The sequence below is a fragment of the Neopelma chrysocephalum genome, unplaced genomic scaffold (assembly GCF_003984885.1).
Source record: "Neopelma chrysocephalum unplaced genomic scaffold, ASM398488v2 Primary Assembly neopelma1_74, whole genome shotgun sequence".
Lineage (NCBI taxonomy): Eukaryota > Metazoa > Chordata > Aves > Passeriformes > Pipridae > Neopelma > Neopelma chrysocephalum.
In genome coordinates this window covers 9,031,681-9,051,297 of record NW_020897735.1, presented here as the reverse complement: position 1 = coordinate 9,051,297, position 19,617 = coordinate 9,031,681, and the positions used below count along the sequence as shown (strand labels likewise).

At 49.5% G+C, this 19,617-nt stretch overlaps 1 protein-coding gene across 4 annotated transcripts in view; it reads right to left on the bottom strand.

Annotated features, from left to right (window-relative positions):
* The window catches only part of CRB2 (crumbs cell polarity complex component 2), a 34,135-nt gene extending 15,076 nt beyond the window's left edge, over window positions 1-19,059 (bottom strand). For all 4 annotated transcript variants that reach the window (XM_027687730.1, XM_027687732.1, XM_027687733.1 and 1 more), the window contains exons 1-6: window positions 18,969-19,059; window positions 9,225-9,920; window positions 6,756-6,951; window positions 6,240-6,379; window positions 5,871-6,053; window positions 4,869-4,982 (exon numbers count right to left, since the gene is read on the bottom strand). In XM_027687730.1, the coding sequence (XP_027543531.1) occupies window positions 4,869-4,982; window positions 5,871-6,053; window positions 6,240-6,379; window positions 6,756-6,951; window positions 9,225-9,920; window positions 18,969-19,041 (1,402 nt within the window). In that variant the 5' untranslated portion in view covers window positions 19,042-19,059. The remainder of the gene's footprint in view (window positions 1-4,868; window positions 4,983-5,870; window positions 6,054-6,239; window positions 6,380-6,755; window positions 6,952-9,224; window positions 9,921-18,968) is intronic.
* Window positions 19,060-19,617: the final 558 nt, after the last annotated feature.

Here is a 19,617-nt window from a genome sequence, read left to right as displayed (position 1 = left end):
CGGGCACTGCCGAGCTGGGCCCCTGCCACAGGGACACTCCTTGCCCTGAAGTTTCCAAAACAAAACTTTAGGTCTCTTCAAAATCAAAACATTCTTCCTTTCCAATCAATCCCTGTTCCTCCTCCTGCCTCCAGCCCCCCCCCGGAGCCCCATCCCGCCCCCTGCCCCGGGCAGGCACACAGACAGCAGGACACGGCCAGCCCTGCCCGGCGCTGTTACCTGCCAGCAGAACAATTCCCTTCAGGATCACGCCAAGCAGCGCAGATTCCATGGCCGACTCCTTGTGGACATTGGTGACAGTAAAGGGGAAAAAATGGGGGTGAAGGGGGGGAGGGATCACCAAACAGGCTGGCCCGACAGGGCAGGACGTGTGTAGGTGCTGCCCGTCAGACGAGAAGGGATTGGAGATGAAGCAGCGGCTGGAGCAGAGCCCTGCACTGCGCCAGGTCTAATCCAGCCCGGCCCTGACCCTCCCAGCTGGCCCCTGGCCGTGCTGACACCAGGAATGTGCTCCCAGCACTGCCCTGCAGTGCCCACAGCCTCAGCTCCAGAGCAAAGAGCCAAGACACAACCTCTGGCCCTCGCTGCCTCCCAGGTGAATGTGCCAAATTCCACGAACAAGGCCAAAATATGGATTTTTCTTTTTATAGGCTAAGCCAAAAAACTGCATTTCCACCATTGTGCAATATCTAAACCACAGGAACAAGGACAGTTCCAAATGCAGAATGAACCTGGGCCCTGCTGCACATTCAGTACTGACTCAGTTGGGACCATCCCACAGTTTCCCTCCTCCCTGTGCCCTGTTCCATGGATTTGTGAGCACAGGCATTTCCACGGTGCCGTATTCACAGAGAAAAGGCTCAGGTTTTAATGACCACGATCTGTTTCTCTGAAGTCAAACTGGATGGAAGGAAATTCTCTGTGTTATACTGACTGTACTGGTATAGACATGGCACTGCAGAATCAAAATCTCTCTTTCCTCATTAAAACCTTATCAAAGTAGCTGTTGCAGTCTCCTTTTTTTCCTCTAGGGTTCTGTTTTGTTTTTTTTTTAATATAGTTACTTTCGTATTATAAAATTCCTGGAGGCAGAATTGTACTTCTGCATTGTAAGGACCCAGAGAAGTCTCCTGTTTCTGTGAAGAAATGCTATCTGGGAGCTTTTCCCCAAACTTGGAGTCTCTGTTAGTATCCATGTCAGGTCCAAGCAAACAAAACTCCCACATGTCAAGGTCTGGAATCTGCATTAGCAGTATCACTAAGATATTAAAAGAAAGCATTCCAGCAACTCATGTAGCTATTGCAGTTCCTTAATTTCACTCAATCCAAACATGCCAGTCAATTTTAGAGATATTTTAAGTGGGAGGGATATAGTGAGTGCTTGTTTGGAGTCAAAACTCCTCAGAGAGCCACATCTGGGTCCTGTGCACGCCCAGACCTGTCCCAGCACACATTTGGAGCACTGTCTCAAATAGCCACTGAGACTCTTCTGTTGTTGAGGAGAAAACAAATGGGCAGCTGTGCCCATTCAGCCACTCCTGCAACAACAAAATGTAACAACTGTGCAGACTGGAGAACATTAAATCCCCTCAAAAAGACCCGTATTCTGGTCTGTACACCCACACATCTCCATTTCCACACCCACAGGCCCCCAGGACGGCCCCTGCTCTCACCTGGCCCTGCACAGCAGGCTCTGGCTGCAGCACACTCTGCTCAGAGGGGCTGATTACCATGGAGCTGGGATCCAGCAGGGAGAAGCCGTGTGGAACGGGAGGGAAGCGGGGGAGTCTCACCGAGGGCTGCCTGGCTCCCTCCAGCTATATTTACCGAAAGGGATTTGGTTGAAGGGGGAACAGGCCTCTAATCTCTTTACTATCTTAACCTTTTAGCTGCCCTTGCTGTAGAGGCAACGTCTCTAAAACAAATCTGACATCAAGAAATACCTGCACAAAAAAAATTAAATCTATCCAAAGGTGGTGAGAAGGAAGAAGCATCTCCCATTTATTTCCTGACCCATGACCCAAGAATTCAAGCCCATTTGATCTGGGCTGGCACCCTCACAGAGTCACCATTTATAGCTGCTGCACAGAAGGTTTCTACTTCTTTAAGGAGACAAAGACACGGTGGCTGAACAAAGTCAGATGGTCAATAAGCACTCCAATTACACCGGGACACAGTCACACCACAGACCCCAGTGCTCATCAAAGTCCTCCTGCTCCTCAGCCATGGGCAGAAAGGCTCACAATGTGCCATGATCACAAGGTGCCACTGCCAGGGCGGGATGTGAGCTCTGGGAATGCCACACTCTGGGAATGCTGTGCTTGTTTCCCTCACTGGGGCTGGGCTCAGGACACTGCCTCCCTGAACACAGCTTTGGCAGGAGTGCAAATACGAGGCCATCTGGAAGTTTTGTAAAGAGTGGATGATCCAAACTCCACTTCTGTGGTTACATTCTTGCAGGTTAAAAATGTCAGGTTTTGCCCATGTCAAATGGAGGGACCTTCTCCCTGTCCTGGCCTAGTAAAGACGTGATGGACTGAAACCATTCCTATGAATAAAGAATTCATTTTGTTGGACATTTTTTTCTCTAAAAGACAGACTTTTCCTACTATGCTTTTTCTCTTGACCACAGTTGACATAATTTCCAAGACCATGCAAGATTCACTCTCCTTCACACTTCATTTAGTGCCCATGCAATCTTTTGATTCATTCCATCCTCTCAGGGTACACAAATCCTCTGCTAAAGCACAGACTGTGTGCTGAACAGACTCTTCAGGACCTGTCATGTCGTTCTCTGAGGAATGAGGCACCGCTCTTGCAACAGCCACATTTCAGAGAGAAGGCTCATCTCCCCGCCTGCCGCAGCCTCAGACAGCACTGAGGCAGTTAATTGGCAAAGAATTTCTCCTGACTTGCATTGTTATCCCAACACTCCCCAAATTCCTCAGACTGAAGGCACAAACACAGAGCAGGAACCCCTGCCGCCCCAAGAAAGCATTCTTCATCAGAGTAGCAAGTTCACTTTAATCAGTGGAGGCAGCTTAAGCCCAAGTTCATGGCAGATCTAAGCTGCCACAGAAATGTGTTTTGAAGAGAAACATTATGGGAAGCTTCACAAAGTTGTTCTGTGATCCTAATATGAAGTAATAAGCTGTTTACCCAGCATGACTGTACTGGGATTAATTGACAAAGGAGGGGAGATTAATTGCTATTATTTCCCTGTCAGCTCCACTCCTCCACACGCACTCACTGATCTCACAGGCTGCTCCTGCCTTTCGCTGTGTTAATGTGTCAGAACTACCTCAGCTGAGACAAAGTCCTTTACCAAGAGCAATATCCAGAACAGCAACCTGCTTCTAATCCCCTTCAAGTACTAATGAACCCAAATTTGATGCAACAGAATGAACCCTAGTGCTCCTTTGCCCATCATCCCATGTTTCTGTCAGCTTTTCTGCCCATGAGCACACTAAGAATTGGAATGGATTAAACAGATCTGCAGCTTGGCAAGGCACAATGAAATTCTGAGCTCCGTGAGGGTGCTGGGGCACTGGAGGAGGAAAAGAGAACAGGGCACAGATGTGAGTGGGAATTCTGACAAGAAGGATAAACTTCAAACCATCTTTCTGGACAAGATCTCAGCTCACGAGTACAGCATTGTAACTGCCCGAGAAAGCAGTGATAAAGAGCTTAGGTAAAAGCTTCTTTTCAAAGGCCTCATCTACAAAAGCAAATTTTTCTTGGCCTGGCCTGAATTGGCAAATGAGACAGGCCAGAAAACCCCACAAAGAATTCAGCCCACTTACAGAAGGTGTTAACTAGGAGCTGATTTTAGGTTCTGGGAATGAAAGTAATAGGCCTTCTCAGGAAAGAGCTGAGCAGGATTAAACCAACACAGCTCAACCACTGCAACCACAGAAGGAAAACAGAAAACTTTCCCATGTAGTAAAGGCCTGGGACAGTCTCTGAATGCTGCTACCTGCTGTTGCAAGTTAAGGGACAAGGTTTTCTTCTGGCATCAAGTTTTCTTCTTTCCCACGAGATGGCAGCCTGGTAACACTGTGGAAAGGTTGCCCTCACCTCAAATAGAGAAATACAGACCATGCTGGGGATCACCTTTCTTATAAACTACTCTTTGGTTTCTATTGCCCAAACAGAGAGTACACATGGAATTTCAAGATGCAGAGGACTGAGAAGGAATATTTTACACTAAGAAGAGGTTCAGTACCACCCCACAGAGCTGACGTGCAATATTCACTGTCCCCAGGTTCTCAACCTGAAAACTGAACCCTTAGGGTCAGGCAGGGCATTTGGGTAAGAATCCAGACTCCCCATCCCCTTGTAAACAGAGAAGGCTTCCTTTGCTCACATCACAAAGACCTTTTGACCTCCTAACATAGCAGATTACTGCCTTCAGCCAAAAATGGCTGGCTCTTATCATCCAGGGGTGTTGGGGAATGGAGATGTTTTACAGATGTTTATGTGCTGGTGAGCCAATCTGCCACACCAGGAGCTCGTGACAACTAGAATGTTAAGCACCCTTTTTTATTTTAAAGCTGCTTTTGTTCACCATGTCAATATGTACATTGGAAAACCCCACAGCTCTCCCAGGGAACTTTCACTCCAGGATACAGATGTCCTGGATATTCTGATCTTAGACTATTTCATAGTTGATCTCCAGATCTAGTCCATGGCCTATCAAGTTACTTGCCCACAATCACACAGCTTTCCCGTGGCATTTGAGCCCTGACCTGCAGACATCCCACTCCCACAGTCCATGGGAGCCCTGCCTGGAATCCTGCAGCCAGGCAGCAGCTCAGAACGAGCCAAACAGAAGGACCTGAGTGCAGCCCCCCCTTCCCCAGCATTACCTGAATAACCAGGCAGGCAGTGGCAGAGGAAGCCGTTAACCAGGTCCTGGCAGAGCCCTCCATTCTGGCAGGGCTGGGATTCACACTCATCGATGTTGGTAGAGCAGGTCTCCCCTGGAAAGTGGAAACACAAAGAGGCATCTGAGGTACACTCCTGCAGCAGGGCGGGAAAGGATCTGAATGACAATGGCAGTCATCGTTTTTTGCATTTCTTTTCTGTCACTTGAAAATGCAAAAGAATTTCTTGAGCTGCAGGATGTCTCTGCAGACAGTGGCACACAGGCACCACCACTGAAACAATGGGGGAAAATGAAGTGTGGAATGATTTTCCAGTGTCAAGCACTGGCAAGGTCAGAACTTCTGAACCATTCTCATCTGTGCCATAGTGGACCAAACACTCATTTTTGTCTCATAAAATAACAAAGTATTACTGTTTATGCTTTCCCACCAGGGAATTTCCCCAGCTGTTAAATCCAGCCTTTTACACATATCTGTAATCCAGGGAAAGGGTGATATTTCAGTGGAACATCCACAAAGCTTCTAGCTCCAAGAGCACAATATCAAGGAACCCCTGTCTCCCACTCTGATTATACAGTTGCTGTCATGAGAGCTGTCTCATCAAGGAAACGCCGGTGACTCCAGGGAATTAGCTTCCTCTGATGAGGAATTTCACAGATATCCCCTAGGGATGAATTCTGCCATATGCATGAGACTGACAAAGGGAAACCACCCTGGCACCTGCACAGCCTGAGGGTGTTCACTGAAGCACTGGGGAGAGCACAGACTGTTGCCTCAGCCTGGAGACAGGCTGGGGCAGAAATGACACCCAGCTCTCTGCAGTATATTCTGCACCACACTCCCACAGCATGAGAGCAGCGTGTCCCTGATGCATCAGGCTGCCACCCTCTCCCAAGTACCAGTGATTTTCGTCACAGATTTGCCCAGTGCCATCTCCTCAAAGCCCAGAGCAGTGTGTGGATGCCCATTCCCTGTGCAGCTCACCTGTGAAGCCTGGCTGGCAGCGGCACAGGAACCCCTGGGCCTGGCTGGGGCTGAAGGTGCTGGGGAAGTCGGGCTGTGTCCCGTAGTGGGCTGGGTTGGAGCGCTCCAGGCACTCGCCCCCGTTGTGGCAGGGCTCTGCCTCACACTCATCCACATCCTCCTCACAGTCCTGCCCCGTGTAACCTGCCAGGAGACTCGTGTCAGCATCAGGCACAGCTTCACTGGAACCCACCTCCCAGACCCCAGGGCTGCCTTTTGGGCTGGTCTGCAAAGGGCAGCAGTGCAGCCCCCCTGCCCCGGCCGTGCAGTGTGATGGGAACTCTGCCTCAGCACAGCAATGAAGCACACACTGGCCCTCCCTGTGCCCACCTGGCCAGCAGGCACAGCTGTAGTGGTTGATGCCCTCCAGGCACGTGGCACTGTTGAGGCAGGGGTTGGAGGCACACTCCAGGATGTCCAGCTCGCAGTGGTCGCCCTCGAAGCCCGTGTCACTGCAGTCACAGTGGTACCTGTGGGCACCAAACACAGCAAGGCATCAGCTCTTCCTTGGACTGCAAAGCCCTGTGTGAGGAAAGGGCAAAAGGAGCTCAGCTGGCACTGCTCAAACCCACTTGCGTTCACAGCTTACCCATGGAAAAGTAAATTCAGACACACAGGTATGCCCTCAGCATTGCCTTTGCTGTTCATGCTCTGCAAATCATTTCCTTTTGTATCTGTTCCTCCCTTCTTTAAACACCCCACGAGTTCTGCTGCTGGGAGGGAGCTTCTCCCAGTAAAAGCCATAAATCACTGTTAGTGCCACTGGGATGTACAAAACACTAAATCCAATTCCCCCCCAGATTTCTGCCCTGGTGTCTAACTGTCCACCCCTCCCTGGTTCCTCACCTGTTCACCAGGTCCTGGCAGGTGCCGTTGTGCTGGCAGGGCTGGCTCTCACACTCATCCACATCCACCTCACAGTGCACTCCCTGGTACCCTGGAGCACAGGTGCAGGTGTAGAACCCCACATGGTCACTGCACAGGGCCCCATTCTGGCAGGGCTCCGAAGCACATTCATCTATCTCAACCTCACAGTTCACCCCTGTCACAAAACAGAGAAAGGTCTGGGTTAGAAATCCAGGAATGTGCATTTGTGCTGCCTGGAATTCTGGGATGGGGTCGCAGGAGCCATGTTATGAACCCAAGCTGGCTACCAGAGTGATCTGTTTTAATTTTGCCATAGAATATTTGGGAGCTCAGGAACAGCAGGTGATTCTTACAAACTAAGGATCTTTAATTTTTATTTGCTAACAAAATAATTTTGTCTAGACTTTTGGACTTTAGTCTTCCATCAAAACTAAAACTAGCTTCCAGTATTTGCAAAGCTTTAGTCTCTCTCATTCAAGTTTGCTGAAGCAGCCAGTCAGTCAGCACTTCCCAAATAACATCCATTTTCTGAGTAAGCCACAAAATCTTGATCTTGCACACAGCTCTTATGAGGTTTATGACACCTGCTTTGGTATCTTATCACACTGTATTTCACCTCTGAGTTGCCTGTGGCCTGGCATCACCTCCAAACCTTCCTCACTCCAGTGGCACCTGCCAATCCATCTAATCTGCCCTTCCTGGCAAAGGCTCCCCACAGAGTGGACATGGCCATCCTAATCCTGACGGAATGTGGGCCCCCTAATCTGCTGCTTCAACCCCCTCTATACCCACACTAAACTTCCTTCACCCAAAGTCCAGCTGCAAGCACCAGGATCAACATGGTCTTGCCAGCCAATGGTGCTGGAACTCCTGGGTAAAGCATTAAATCACAAGGCAAAGCCTCATATTTGACATTAAAATAATCTGGAGCACAAGCTCCTCCAGCTGCCTGGGTCATTTTATCACTTCTTGGCTGGGGAATCCCACAATCCTGAACTGAGGATTCAGCATAAAGATAAAAAGAGAACCTGACTTGCAAAGACACAATTTTACTTGATACACAAAATCACCAGGAACCTGAAGGCCCACACAGAAACTCGGCCTCTTTTCTCCTTCATCTCTGTTCATTTTTATCAGAGGGTGAGTCAGCACCAGGGACTGCATTCCCAATGTTGTAACTTCTCCTCATTCCACTGGTAATCAGCAGCATTCCTGCACAGCAACCCAACTCCTTAAACCCTTCAGTCTGAACGGGAGGAAGGCTGAGAAAGTTCCTGTGCGAGGTGGTACCAGGCAGAGTGGGCACATTCCAGCCCCTTCCACTCTGATAAGCAGGGCTGGGGGAAGGAGAGCCCCCCTGCCCCCCTCACAGATAACTCCCACGTGTGGATTCCTCCCTGAGCCACATTAGCACAGATGCATAAAACAGAGATACTTGTGTCACGTGCCAAATACACGTTTGCCAGGCATGAAAGAATTGGAAATCTCCAACTAAAAGTCATTTTATTCCAAAAAAACCCTACTTCCCTCTGAAAAATCTTGCTGGACAGGACAAAGAACTAGAGGGCAGGTAGGCAGAGATAAATTATACCTGTAAACAGTAATATCCATTTCCTGATTTTTATGTATATCTCCTTTAATTTCATTCTGAGAACTAATTACACTACTTTATATGTAGTACTCAAGTCTCAGACAGTCCACCCACTTCCACTCTTGGATCCATGTCTCTCAACATCCACACCATCCATGGAAATCAAAGCCTCAACTATTGCCTGGAAGCCAAAACAAGCCACGCACCATTTTTCACACACAGCACCAAACACTCCAGAAATACAAGTTGTGCAGCAGAGACGGAGTCTCAAAGCTGTAAAACAACAGCGTCTCAGGCTGTTACCAACACCCCCGGACACCTCAGCTGGAGCCCACTGTGGAACTGCAGGAGCAGGGAGATGTGCCCCGACCCTGGGCAGTGGGTGGGCAGTGCCTGTGTCCCTGTTCCCAGCCCTGGGCAGTGGGTGAGTGGTCCCTGTGTCCCTGGTCCTTGTGCCCCAGCAGTCCGTGTGCCCCATCTCCATCCCCGGCAACCCCTGTTCCCCATCCCCAGCCCGGGGCAGTCCCTGTGCCCCATCCCTGTCCCCAGCAGTCCCTGTGTCCCCTCCCATCCCCAGCCCCAGCAGTCCCTGTGCCCCATCCCCATCTGTCCCTGTGCCCCCTCCCATCCCCAGCAGTCCCTGTGCCCCTCCCATCCCCAGCAGTCCCTGTGCCTCATCCCCGTCCCCAGCAGTCCCTGTGCCCCATGCCCACCCCGGTCCGTCCCTGTGCCCCATGCCCATGCCCATCCCTCCCTGTGCCCCTCCTGTCCGTCCCTGTGCTCCATGCCCATCCCCAGCAGTCCCTGTGTCCCCTCCCATCCCCACCCGTCCCTGTCCCCTCCCCTGGCAGCCGTACCGGTGTAGCCGGGCGGGCAGCGGCACTCGTAGTGGTCCATGTGGTTGAGGCAGGTGGCGTTGTTGCGGCAGGGCCGGGACGCGCACTCGTCGATGTCGATCTCGCAGCGGTAGCCCTGGTAGCCGGGCACGCAGAAGCAGCTGTACTCGCCCGGGCCGTCCCTGCAGATCGCGCCGTTGCGGCAGGGCCCCGAGGCGCACTCGTCCGTGTCGTGCTCGCAGGTGGCCCCGGTGAAGCCGGGCGGGCAGAGGCAGGAGAAGCCCCCCGTGCCCTCCACACACGTGCCGTTGTTGAGGCAGGGCTGGCTGGAGCACCGGGCGCTCTCGGGGTGGCAGCCGGCCCCGCTCGGCCCCGGTTGGCATCGACAGCTGTACCCGTCGTCTCTGTCCGTGCATTCCCACCGGGGGTCGGTGCAAGGGCTGCTCTCACACTCAGTGTGGTCACAGGCGGTACCTGCGAGCCCGGGTTCACACACACACGTGTACTCCAGGAGCCCTGGGGTCGGGGTGCACCTCATGTGGGCAGGACAGTCATGTTTGGTGCAAGCATCGTACAGGAGTTCACAGTCTCTGCCCATGTAGGCTACAGGCTCCACGGGGCAGGTGCACTGGTAACCCTCTTCCAGATCCTGGCAGCTCCCACCGTTCTCACAGGGGGATGAGGAACAGCCACTGTCATTTTCTGAGTATGAAGTTCCTGTTGAGAAAAGACTTTTTGTCAGTCAGCATTTGTAGCTCTAAAGAAAAAAGTTCTGCTGATCACCACATACAACTCAGAGATTGCCCACCTCCATTCCACACCCCAAGGGGCTGTTCTAGCCATGAGCTGGGAAGGATACTGGAGAATCAAACATTTTCTATAAATCAGACAACATAACAGGCCTTTGTGTGGTGGCAATCAGGAATTTCTTGCCAAGTTGTGTGAGTAGGTACCTGCTTTTTTAGGAGACACTCACAAACCAACTATTTCACTTGTGCTTATTCATCCATGAGTCACTTTGAGAGCAGTGACACCCATCACCTTAAATCCATTCACAAGATTAACTTCGTGTAAAATTCCATGACCCCTTTCACTGGCAGGGCACAGCACTGGTGCCTGGAAATGCAGAGAGGCAGGATGGGCTGAGGTACTGGCTGTGGCTCTGAATGTCCCAGAGGCTCCTTCTGGGGTTACAATTTTTTCTCAGCTAATCCACCAGTGATTTGAAGATGCTCCCATAAACAATCCAACCCAAACTCCAAAGGGACACATTTCACACAGTCTCTGATTCCATCAAGCTGCTCAGTTTGATACCACTGGCCCTCACCCTCTCCCCATGTTAGACATGTAAATTCACACAGCAGGAAATCTTTAGGTGTTACAGCAAAGAAGAGCAGAGACTGATGAGATTCACTGATGGCATTTTAGATCCAAACTCTTAGTGCCTGCCAAGCCAAAACACCAGTCTAATAACTGGAGGTAATGCTGAGACCAGATTCCCCTAAATCTGGGAGCATTTGGATGTGATCAGTTAATTCACACCGAGCCACAAGGCCCTGCTGTCCCCACAATGGGAGTGTTTAAAAGGCTCCTGCCCCATTAAGCAACTCCACCATCCAGAAATGCGATGGGACATGCCCACTGAACTGCAAATTTAGTTCATACAAATGAGATTACACCGGATACATGATATTAAAAAAAGACAAAAAAGTGTTCAATGTAGGTATTTCTCAATGGAGCAGAACGGAAGAATAGGAGGAACCCTCATTTCTTTTCCAAAAGAAATCCTAAATTCACTTTGTGAAACAAGGGGCAGATTGGTCAAAGGGCGGGACAGCCCAGGGGACAGGAGATAGTGGCCATGATATCAGAATTAGGATATATGTCCTGGACTCAGTGACACAATAAGCACTTTGCAAGACAAAAAACAACAAAAATAGCACAAAGGGACCAAGGCAGTGCAAACAGAGAACTTCTCCCTCCACAAAGGCAGCAGTCATTAGCACCTCATCCCACTGTAGCTTTCTGAGATCAGAGGTTTTCATTCTGCTCAATTCCAGGATAAATGAGAGAGAAGCTGAGCAGTAGAGATATCCCAGCCTGATTCCTGCAGAAGTGTTAGGCAACATCCAAACTTGGAAGTAACTCTGCAAACAGCCATAGTGCAGATGTTTGAAACTGCCTGTGAAAAATGGCCTCAAAGCAGAGATAAAGCTCATGAAGGAGCAAACGGTATCTGAGAAACTGCTCCTGCTCCTGGGGAGACAATCCCGACTTCCCTGGCATTGGAAGTCAAGTCATCCCTAGAAGTCTTTGTGTCAGCAGCTCTTCACCCTTTCTGCTGCCTTCTCTATGTACCCAGGCAGTGAGGGGTCTGGGACACCCCCAGAGCTGCAGGGGCAGAGCAGGCAGGTATCCCACAGCCCCCCCAGCTCCCCTGGCTGTCACTGCTTCCTGAGGAATGCTGTTTTTCCATGCCATGCTCCCTGCTAAGGCCGTGCCAGGATCACACCCCCCAGCTCAGCTCCTCAGCTGACCTTACACATTCTCTCACTGCTGCCTCATTATCCCGGCACAATTTTGGTCATGTTTGCCTTGCTCTGGTGCACCTTCGACACCCCCAGTAGTCAGTCTGTGTCAGGGGCTTCCCATCAATCTGCTCCAGCAGCTCCTCAGTGCTTTGTACCTGAAGGTGGAGGCACCGACTTCAGGGCCTGAAAGGGATTTATTGGAGACTCGGGTTTACAAAAGCCTGCCCCTGCCCTGACCTCCCCCAAATTCCTCCCACCAAGAGACCGTAGAGTTTCTAAGTCTTCTTTTAAGAGGCCGGGGGAGGGAGGGTGCTCAGGGATTTGGGCAGCCCTTTCTCTTCCCAGCATCATCTCCATGGCCCACCCCTGCCGTCCCCTCTCATGTGATGCTGGGGAGAGCTGCTGAGCACTGCACTGTCCAGCAATCCCATTATTCTGCCATCAACCCTTTTATTCTCAGATTCCCAGTCAGGCAGAAAACAAGGATGACGGAATCTGCCTGGAATCTCTGTGGCAATTAGAGAGGAAGCCCAGGAAACTATTCGCAAAAGAGCTTTACTAGGCAGGAGCTGTGAGCCTTTGTGTGCTTAATGAGTAACTTTGCACAGCCCAGGAGCAGGGCTGGCCATGGAAAAGGAGCCCCAGTGCTGGGCATGTTGGGAAGGAGCTGCAGCACATCCACCTGCACAGACATTCCCACTTCAACAGCCCCACCAGGCACTGCAGGGAGCCAGGCTGAGCCACTGCAAAGGCTCAAACATGGTTTGCTCTTGCAAATAAAGACAAACATCAAACCCCTTTGCTACTTCCTGCCTTTTCCAACATTCTTTTACAACAGACTTACCTTTCTGTACCCTCCCTGTTCTGGTCCCTGGTCTGACTGCGATGCCCAGTGATCTGTTCTAGCCATGAGTGCCTGGCCAGTGCAGAAGGACTTGGGGACAGAACTCTGGCCCATTGTCACACACACACAGACCCAACACTTCACTAGTAAGTCAAAAGGCTTTCTTGGCTGAGCAAAGACAGGAACAGGGAGAACTCCAGTCTCCTCTAAACTCACTGGCCATGAGCAACAGTGGTGCTTAACTACTCACTTCAGCAGGACCTCATTGTGGAGGAAAATATTCCTTTTCGGAGCAAACATCCTGAAGTTCCACAGCCCTGCTCACATGGAGCAGGCTGAGGAGACTGCAGTGTAAATCATGGAAATGAAACAATATTAAATAACTTCAAATTATTCTGTGAACTGCAGCTGGGAGAGGATTCCCCTCATGTTTGACTGACTTCAAGGAGGTTTCAGGCGCATTAACAGCACCAGCTCCAAGACCGTCACACACTCCCCTGCATCCAGTACACCTGTACTAATATGGAATATTTCCCAAGGGCAAACTGTGCCCCTGTGTGAATGTATTCTAACCCTAATACTCCTTCTGTGGCAGTGCTAAACTTCTGGCTTGAGAAAGAGCACAGACAATAGTATTTTAGCTCTGATTTTGTTATTTTCAACCATCAGTCCAAGGACATGCAACAATTCCTCTCAATTTTGGAATAGATTATTATATAAATTTGAGTAACACATGAATATGCACCAAATGCTAATAAGAAAAAAATGAATAAATTAGCTTTTCTTGCTGCAGACCAGACTACACTGTTTCATGAACACAGTGAAAATCAGGGCAAAGAAATCACTGAGTGACAAGAGTTTATAGTTTTCCACAAAAGCAGTTGTTGCTGGATTAACAATGACATTCAGGATTTTTCCTTTATATTTCACAAGAAAAATATGGATTAGTGATGTCTGTAAGGGAAAAAACCATTAAAAGTATATTAGAGTCATCCTATCCTGCAACCCTACTCTGAAATGAAACTGGAGGAGGCTACAGCTTCTTTGAAGAACCCGTTCCAGGCATTTAGGGGTGGATTAGGAGGAACTTCAAAGGCTGACAGAGTCCCATATAAAGCATTCACTGAGCTCTGCCAGGACAGGTCTGGTTTTACACTTTCAAGGTAGCTGACAAAGATTTTCCTAAACCATGAGGTTTGTGACCTTTTGCAACACTTTAAGGCAAACAAGCTGCATTACCAGGCTCTGTTTTAATAACTGACTTCAACAATCTTATACTTTAGACCTTCACTGTATGATCTTATCGAAGGGCAGTTGCAACAGTGAGTTTTCTGAGCACGAGAAGAGAAATCAGAAATTAAAGAGAAGTTGGCTAATTATTTCACTGCCTGGAGATGCTGCTTTAGCATTACTCACTGCCTTCTGTTCTGGGGTTTGCTTTTCACAGGTTTGTTTTTTGGAAGTCTTGGGTCACTCTGGCAGAGGATGGATGCCCTCAGGCTGGGGACACACCTGACCTCATGGAAGGTGCTCAGTGCTGCACTGATAACTACCTGAAAGGTGTCTGAATGGCCACTTAAAATTCCAACGGGGAAGTGGCAGCATGGGAGTTATCAACTCAGAGATTACCTTGTTTCCACTCCAAAGGTCAAAAAAAAATCTAAAGCAGAGGTGAGGGTAGCTACTAACAATGCCCACCTCCAATCCCTGCTCATGCACGTGCCCTGCACTGGGTGAGAAATGGGACTGTGCCATCCCCTCTGCTCAGAGTCACAGACACAGACTCTGCTCCCAGCAGAGTCAGGGCACCAGAATTTTATTTTCTGGCCTCGCAAAACCTTAGTGTGAGCTTGGGCAAGGCAGATCTGCTTGGAGTAGAAAGAGCCTTCCTTCAGGTGTCTCTCACCTGCCCTGCTCACCACAACAACTGAAAAAAACCCCAGTGTAGAGCCAAGAGGTGAGAAGAGCAGGATCCTCAGAGCACCACAGGTCCCAACTGCACCACAGTGACAGCTGAGCTCCAGGGTCTCCCCGTGCCCAGACTGGGGGTGCTCAAAGCCCCCCTGGGGCAGGTCTCCCCTGGGGCTGTGCTCCTGCTGCTCACTCAGCACATCTCCCCCTGCACACACAGTCCGGGGCCAAGGGGACGAGGGAACCCCTCCACCAGAGGGGATTCAGAGCAACACAACCACTAAATAAACTCAGAATAAAGGAATGGCAAGAGTTGGGTCTCCATGACAACAGGAAGGCATGTGCTTATATTAGTAAATCCCTGCTGACCTCTGCTGATCTTTCCCTATCCTGGTCAGTGTAAAGGATTAGTGAAAGGGTTCACACTTCGGCCTGTTCCCAGGATCCACACAACCAGGAAGGATTGGACAGTCCTGGCAAGGGGACTTCATGTTCACCCTGTCTCTTCCCAGCCCTGCTCAGTTTGGAAGGACAGCTAAGGAAGGGAAAGGTAGGAGAAAATCAAATCCCTCTCTGGGAATTACCTTCCCTGTACCTGTCCAGGGAAGGGATAAGGCCTCTTCAGGTGGCTTTACAAGCCCCATTTCCTCCCTGACACATAGAGATTAAACCCTTTCTTCTCAGACCTCAGCAAAGCACCTGCTCAGAAACCAAGGCCCTGAAACTCTCTGAGACTGCTAATAACTGATAATTCACCTAAAACATCCCATAACCTGCATTCCCTGTCCTGGTTAACACAGCAACGGACACCTGTGACTGCTGCTTTAACAGCAGGCTTTTCTACTGAGCCTCAGAAAATGGGATGTGGGTTGGGAAACTTTCCAAAATACCAATGTTTGATCACAACCACTACGGCCCTGAGCGGCAGCAGCTTCCCACCATCACCAGCCCTCAGCAGCTCATGGAGTAAATCAGTGACTCTGGGGCCCAGAGCCAAGTTCTCCCTGTCCATTTTTTTAAAAGGAAGAAAGGACACTGAGATATATCTGCTAAACATCATCCTTACCATCTGGGGTTATCAGCTTATCAGAGCTGACAATTTATGTGGAGATAGGTGTGGCACTACCACCAAAAAACCCAAACCCTGAAAACAAAGATTAGCTAATCCAAAAGCAGTGTTGGCAACCAGCAGGCAGTCCTTCTAAAACAATACAGAGTGAATGGATGCCAGGGATCCCAGTAATGCCAAGAGTGTCTTTCAGAAAAGTCACTTTAAAAAAAGCCTTACTTTTCATGGCTTTGATGTCTTCTGTAGAGTTCTGGGAGATTAAACACACAAGCCCAGTATCTCAGCCAACTACCACCTTGGATACTACTCGTGACATCCCTGCACACAGGTCAGATGGCAGTTTTAGACAGATATTGTGCATTCATCACTTCCCAGACAGCTTCTGACGTTGTTTTGCTTTGTTACCAACCAAATTCCAGACCACATTTGTCCACCAGGCTTTTGGTGTGACAGAGCTTTTTCATGCCAGAGCTTTGTACACAGTCAACTGGTTTAAAATATTTATATGGAATTTATGAAGGCCTAGGCCTACACTTTCATTCAGACAGGCAGGAGAAGATGTGGCTCAGGTTCCACTTGTGAAATATTGTGCAGAATATTTACCCCCTCAAAGAAGGAGGATGCTGACTCCTGGCTCTCTCCCACCCAGCTTGCCCAGGGAATTACTGGAAGGTGCCAAACAGTGGGCACCAATCCACAGGGACAAGCAGTGCCAACACCACGGCCCAAGGCATTAACAGCATTAATCAGAAATATCCCTTCAGGGAATTGAACTCATTGTTAACACAGAACAGAGGCCAGCTAGCTTGTGTTCACTATCTGTTCACTGTTCTGATGCAGATTTGGAGGTGTAACTCCCATTATGAGGCTTCTAGAACTGAGACAAAGACAGGAGCTATAAATCCCTGGTTTATGACAGCACTGAATATATTGCCACAGTAACTCTTTGATGTCCTGTGCTCAGGACACCACAGTATTCTCCCTTAATAAACACTCCTCCAAGCTGACCTTCATGTTTCACACATTCTCTGATCTCTCAGCCATTTCCACAGATCAAACACTGGGACAGGGACTTTCCTGTGGATTCAGTTAACCAGACTGAGTCACAGGCTTTAATTTCCAACTCTTATTTAAATATCCTGACAATGACCAGAGCAGCTGGGAAGATTGGTTTTGTTTGTTTCCAGGGTTTGAAGTGAGGCTCAGACCCTGTGTGTTGAGCTAATCTCAAGAGCTGCATTAGAGCTGATAGCAAACTGCCGGGAAAAGGGTTTGGCTGCACATGCTCTCCCTCAACAGGCCTCCAGAGCATCTTCAGGCCAAAGGGATGTGAATTCCCTGCCTCCTGATGGCTGGAATTGTGGGAACAGAAGGAGATGACGCTCCTTCTCCCCTCCAGAATTTCCTCAAAGACAACAAATTAGCTGGGAGCAGTTGTGCCCATTCCACAGGCAGCAGTAAAAGCAGAGTCACTGGCAGAGCCTGTCCCTCTGCTTCTCTGGGGTTTTTTAAACCACTGGAGATGGTTTAAAAATGGGGGATCTGGCTGCAGGATGGGTTGATGGTTACAACTTGCAACAGGCCAACTGGATATTCAGAATGCCCTCAAAAATTTTGAACAAGTAACCTGGGCACTCTCTGCTTCAATGACTTTAGACTCAGTCAATTGGAAATAGAAAAAAAGTAGTGATATGGTTCATAAGGGCAAGAAAAGACCTTTCTTTAGGGGCTGAAAAACCTACAAGTGCTACATAAATACCACCATTCACTGCAGTTAAAATCTGGCAGAATTCCTCTTGCAAAATAGGAAAGACTATAACAATGACACTGCCCTCCAGCTCTGCTGGCTCCAGACGAGGCATCCACCTGCACTCCAGAAGGTCCCATTCCCATTGTTCCAGGGAAGAGCTTTCCCCAGGAGTGCAGGGGCCCAAGAGCACAAAGCTGGGGAACACGGCAGGGCCCTGGCAGCCACACCCAGAGCAATCCCAGCCCTGCAAGGGCCCTTCCTCCTGCTCAACAAAGCCCCCAGAACTGCTTCTCACTCCAAACCAGTAGCTATGGTTACTAGATACAAAAGACAGTCCTGCTGCTTCCCTGTGGCCAGAGGAATTCCAGGCACTTGGAGCAAACACACCAGACAAAGAAACTGGTACAAGGAAGAGAAAGAAAATGAATCGGACAAAAATCACAACATATTTTGGGTTTCATATTCATATTCATCATCTGAGGTGGTCAGAGCAAAGGAAATCTTGGGAGGCTTCAGAGGGAAAAATGGAAATCAAAGGAAAAAATGAAAACTTTCTCCAACTCTCAAAAAGCACATAAACATCACCCACTAATGCAGGAAAATGCCAAGTGCTGTGTTCACCAAGAGAAGAGGTTTGGTGCATGTATCTGACAGTATTTTCTGTGTGTTCTCCATATTTTAGCTCCTCTCCTTCATGTCATGGGTCACCCCTGTCCTGGCTTAGTGGAATCCAAACCAGACTTGTCTGTACAGGTACCTGCCTGGCAGTGCCAGAGGACAGCACAAGGAGACCAGTTCAGCCCCAATCACACTTTCCAGTAAAAGGCTCGATGTGTTCCTGACATGACCTTATAATCCCTGGATGACTAAAACAGATGTCTAGGCCCAGCAGATCTCCAGGCACCCATTCCAGAAGAAAAAGAGAAATCTGTTTTTCAGGGTGCATAAGAAACTGTATACAAGGGTGACAATGGAGCCCAAAGACATGTTCTTGGCACCCTGAAAAATCCCAGTATACTCAAGTATATTCTTTGGCTACAGAAAAAGTCTTTAATTTGGAAAAAAAACACAAAACAAAACAACCTCCCACCAGTGTGACAGTGTGTTTTGTTACCTCATCACTTCTTGCACTTTTGAGGATGGATCTGCTTTCTTCAAAATTTCTAAGTGGGAACACCCAGGTACTGTGTTCACCCTCCACACTTTGCCCCAGGTGTATCTGGCACTGCACTCCCCTGGGTACACTCCTCTTGTGCCCAGATGTATTTCTAGAGCACATAGGATGGAAGTACAGCTCTGTATTTCTTCTGTATGGGCACAACCAAAAAATTCAGACCTTTCCTTTGGAGAAAATGCTTACTATAATAGCTGAATACCTAATTACATGAATACTTAATTGCTCTTAGCTCTTGTGAATAAATGCATACATCTAATGTGCACAGGGAGAAAGATGAAAGGAGACAAGAAATAAACAGAAGGAAAAACATATCTAGATTGAAATGCCTGTTTATCTTCCAGAGAAAAGTTTTCAGGCTTCAAATCTGTGAGAGGGACAATTTGTTCAGCAATCTTTGCAATACAAGGGCAGGTCACAGGTTTGATCCAAAGTTACTGCACAGTAGCTGGGTAAGAATGAGGCACAGAAGACAAAAAAACTTACCCCAAAACAAGAGGAAAAGTGGCAGCAGGAGAGCAGCATTGCACGCCCCGGAGGTAGTTTTCTTTAATTCCATGACAAGCCTAAGGGTGGCTGTTCCGAGACCCTCCGGGGAGAGAGAGGAGCCGGAACGCAGCAGCCCCGTGCTGTGCCCACATCACGGGCTGGGGCGGGCTGTGCCCAGGCCGGGCTCTCGCTCCATGCCGGGCTGGGACCGGCACGAACCCTTACTGGGACCAGCACCAACCCTTACTGGGACCAGCACCAACCTGAGCTGGGACCAGCACTCACCCCTTGCTGCGACCGGCACTAACCCGGACTGGGACCAGCCCTAGCCCTTACTGGGACCAGCCCTAACCCTTACTGGGACTAGCCCTAACCCCTTACTGGGACCAGCCCCAACCCTTACTGGGACCAGCACCAAGCCCGTGGACAGAGTCCCGGCAGCGCGAGCCGCCCTCGTGCTCGGGAGCGCCGCGAAAACGCTGCCTGGATCGCACGGACGGGATCGCCCCGGGGGCACCGGGACGGGGCTGGGCGGAAACCAAACTGGGGTGGGGTTTTGTCATCTGCTTTTTGAACTGCCCCTGTTTAACGCAGAAACCACGCCTGGTGTCTCCCCCACGGCCGTGACAGCACCTCAGAGCTGTCT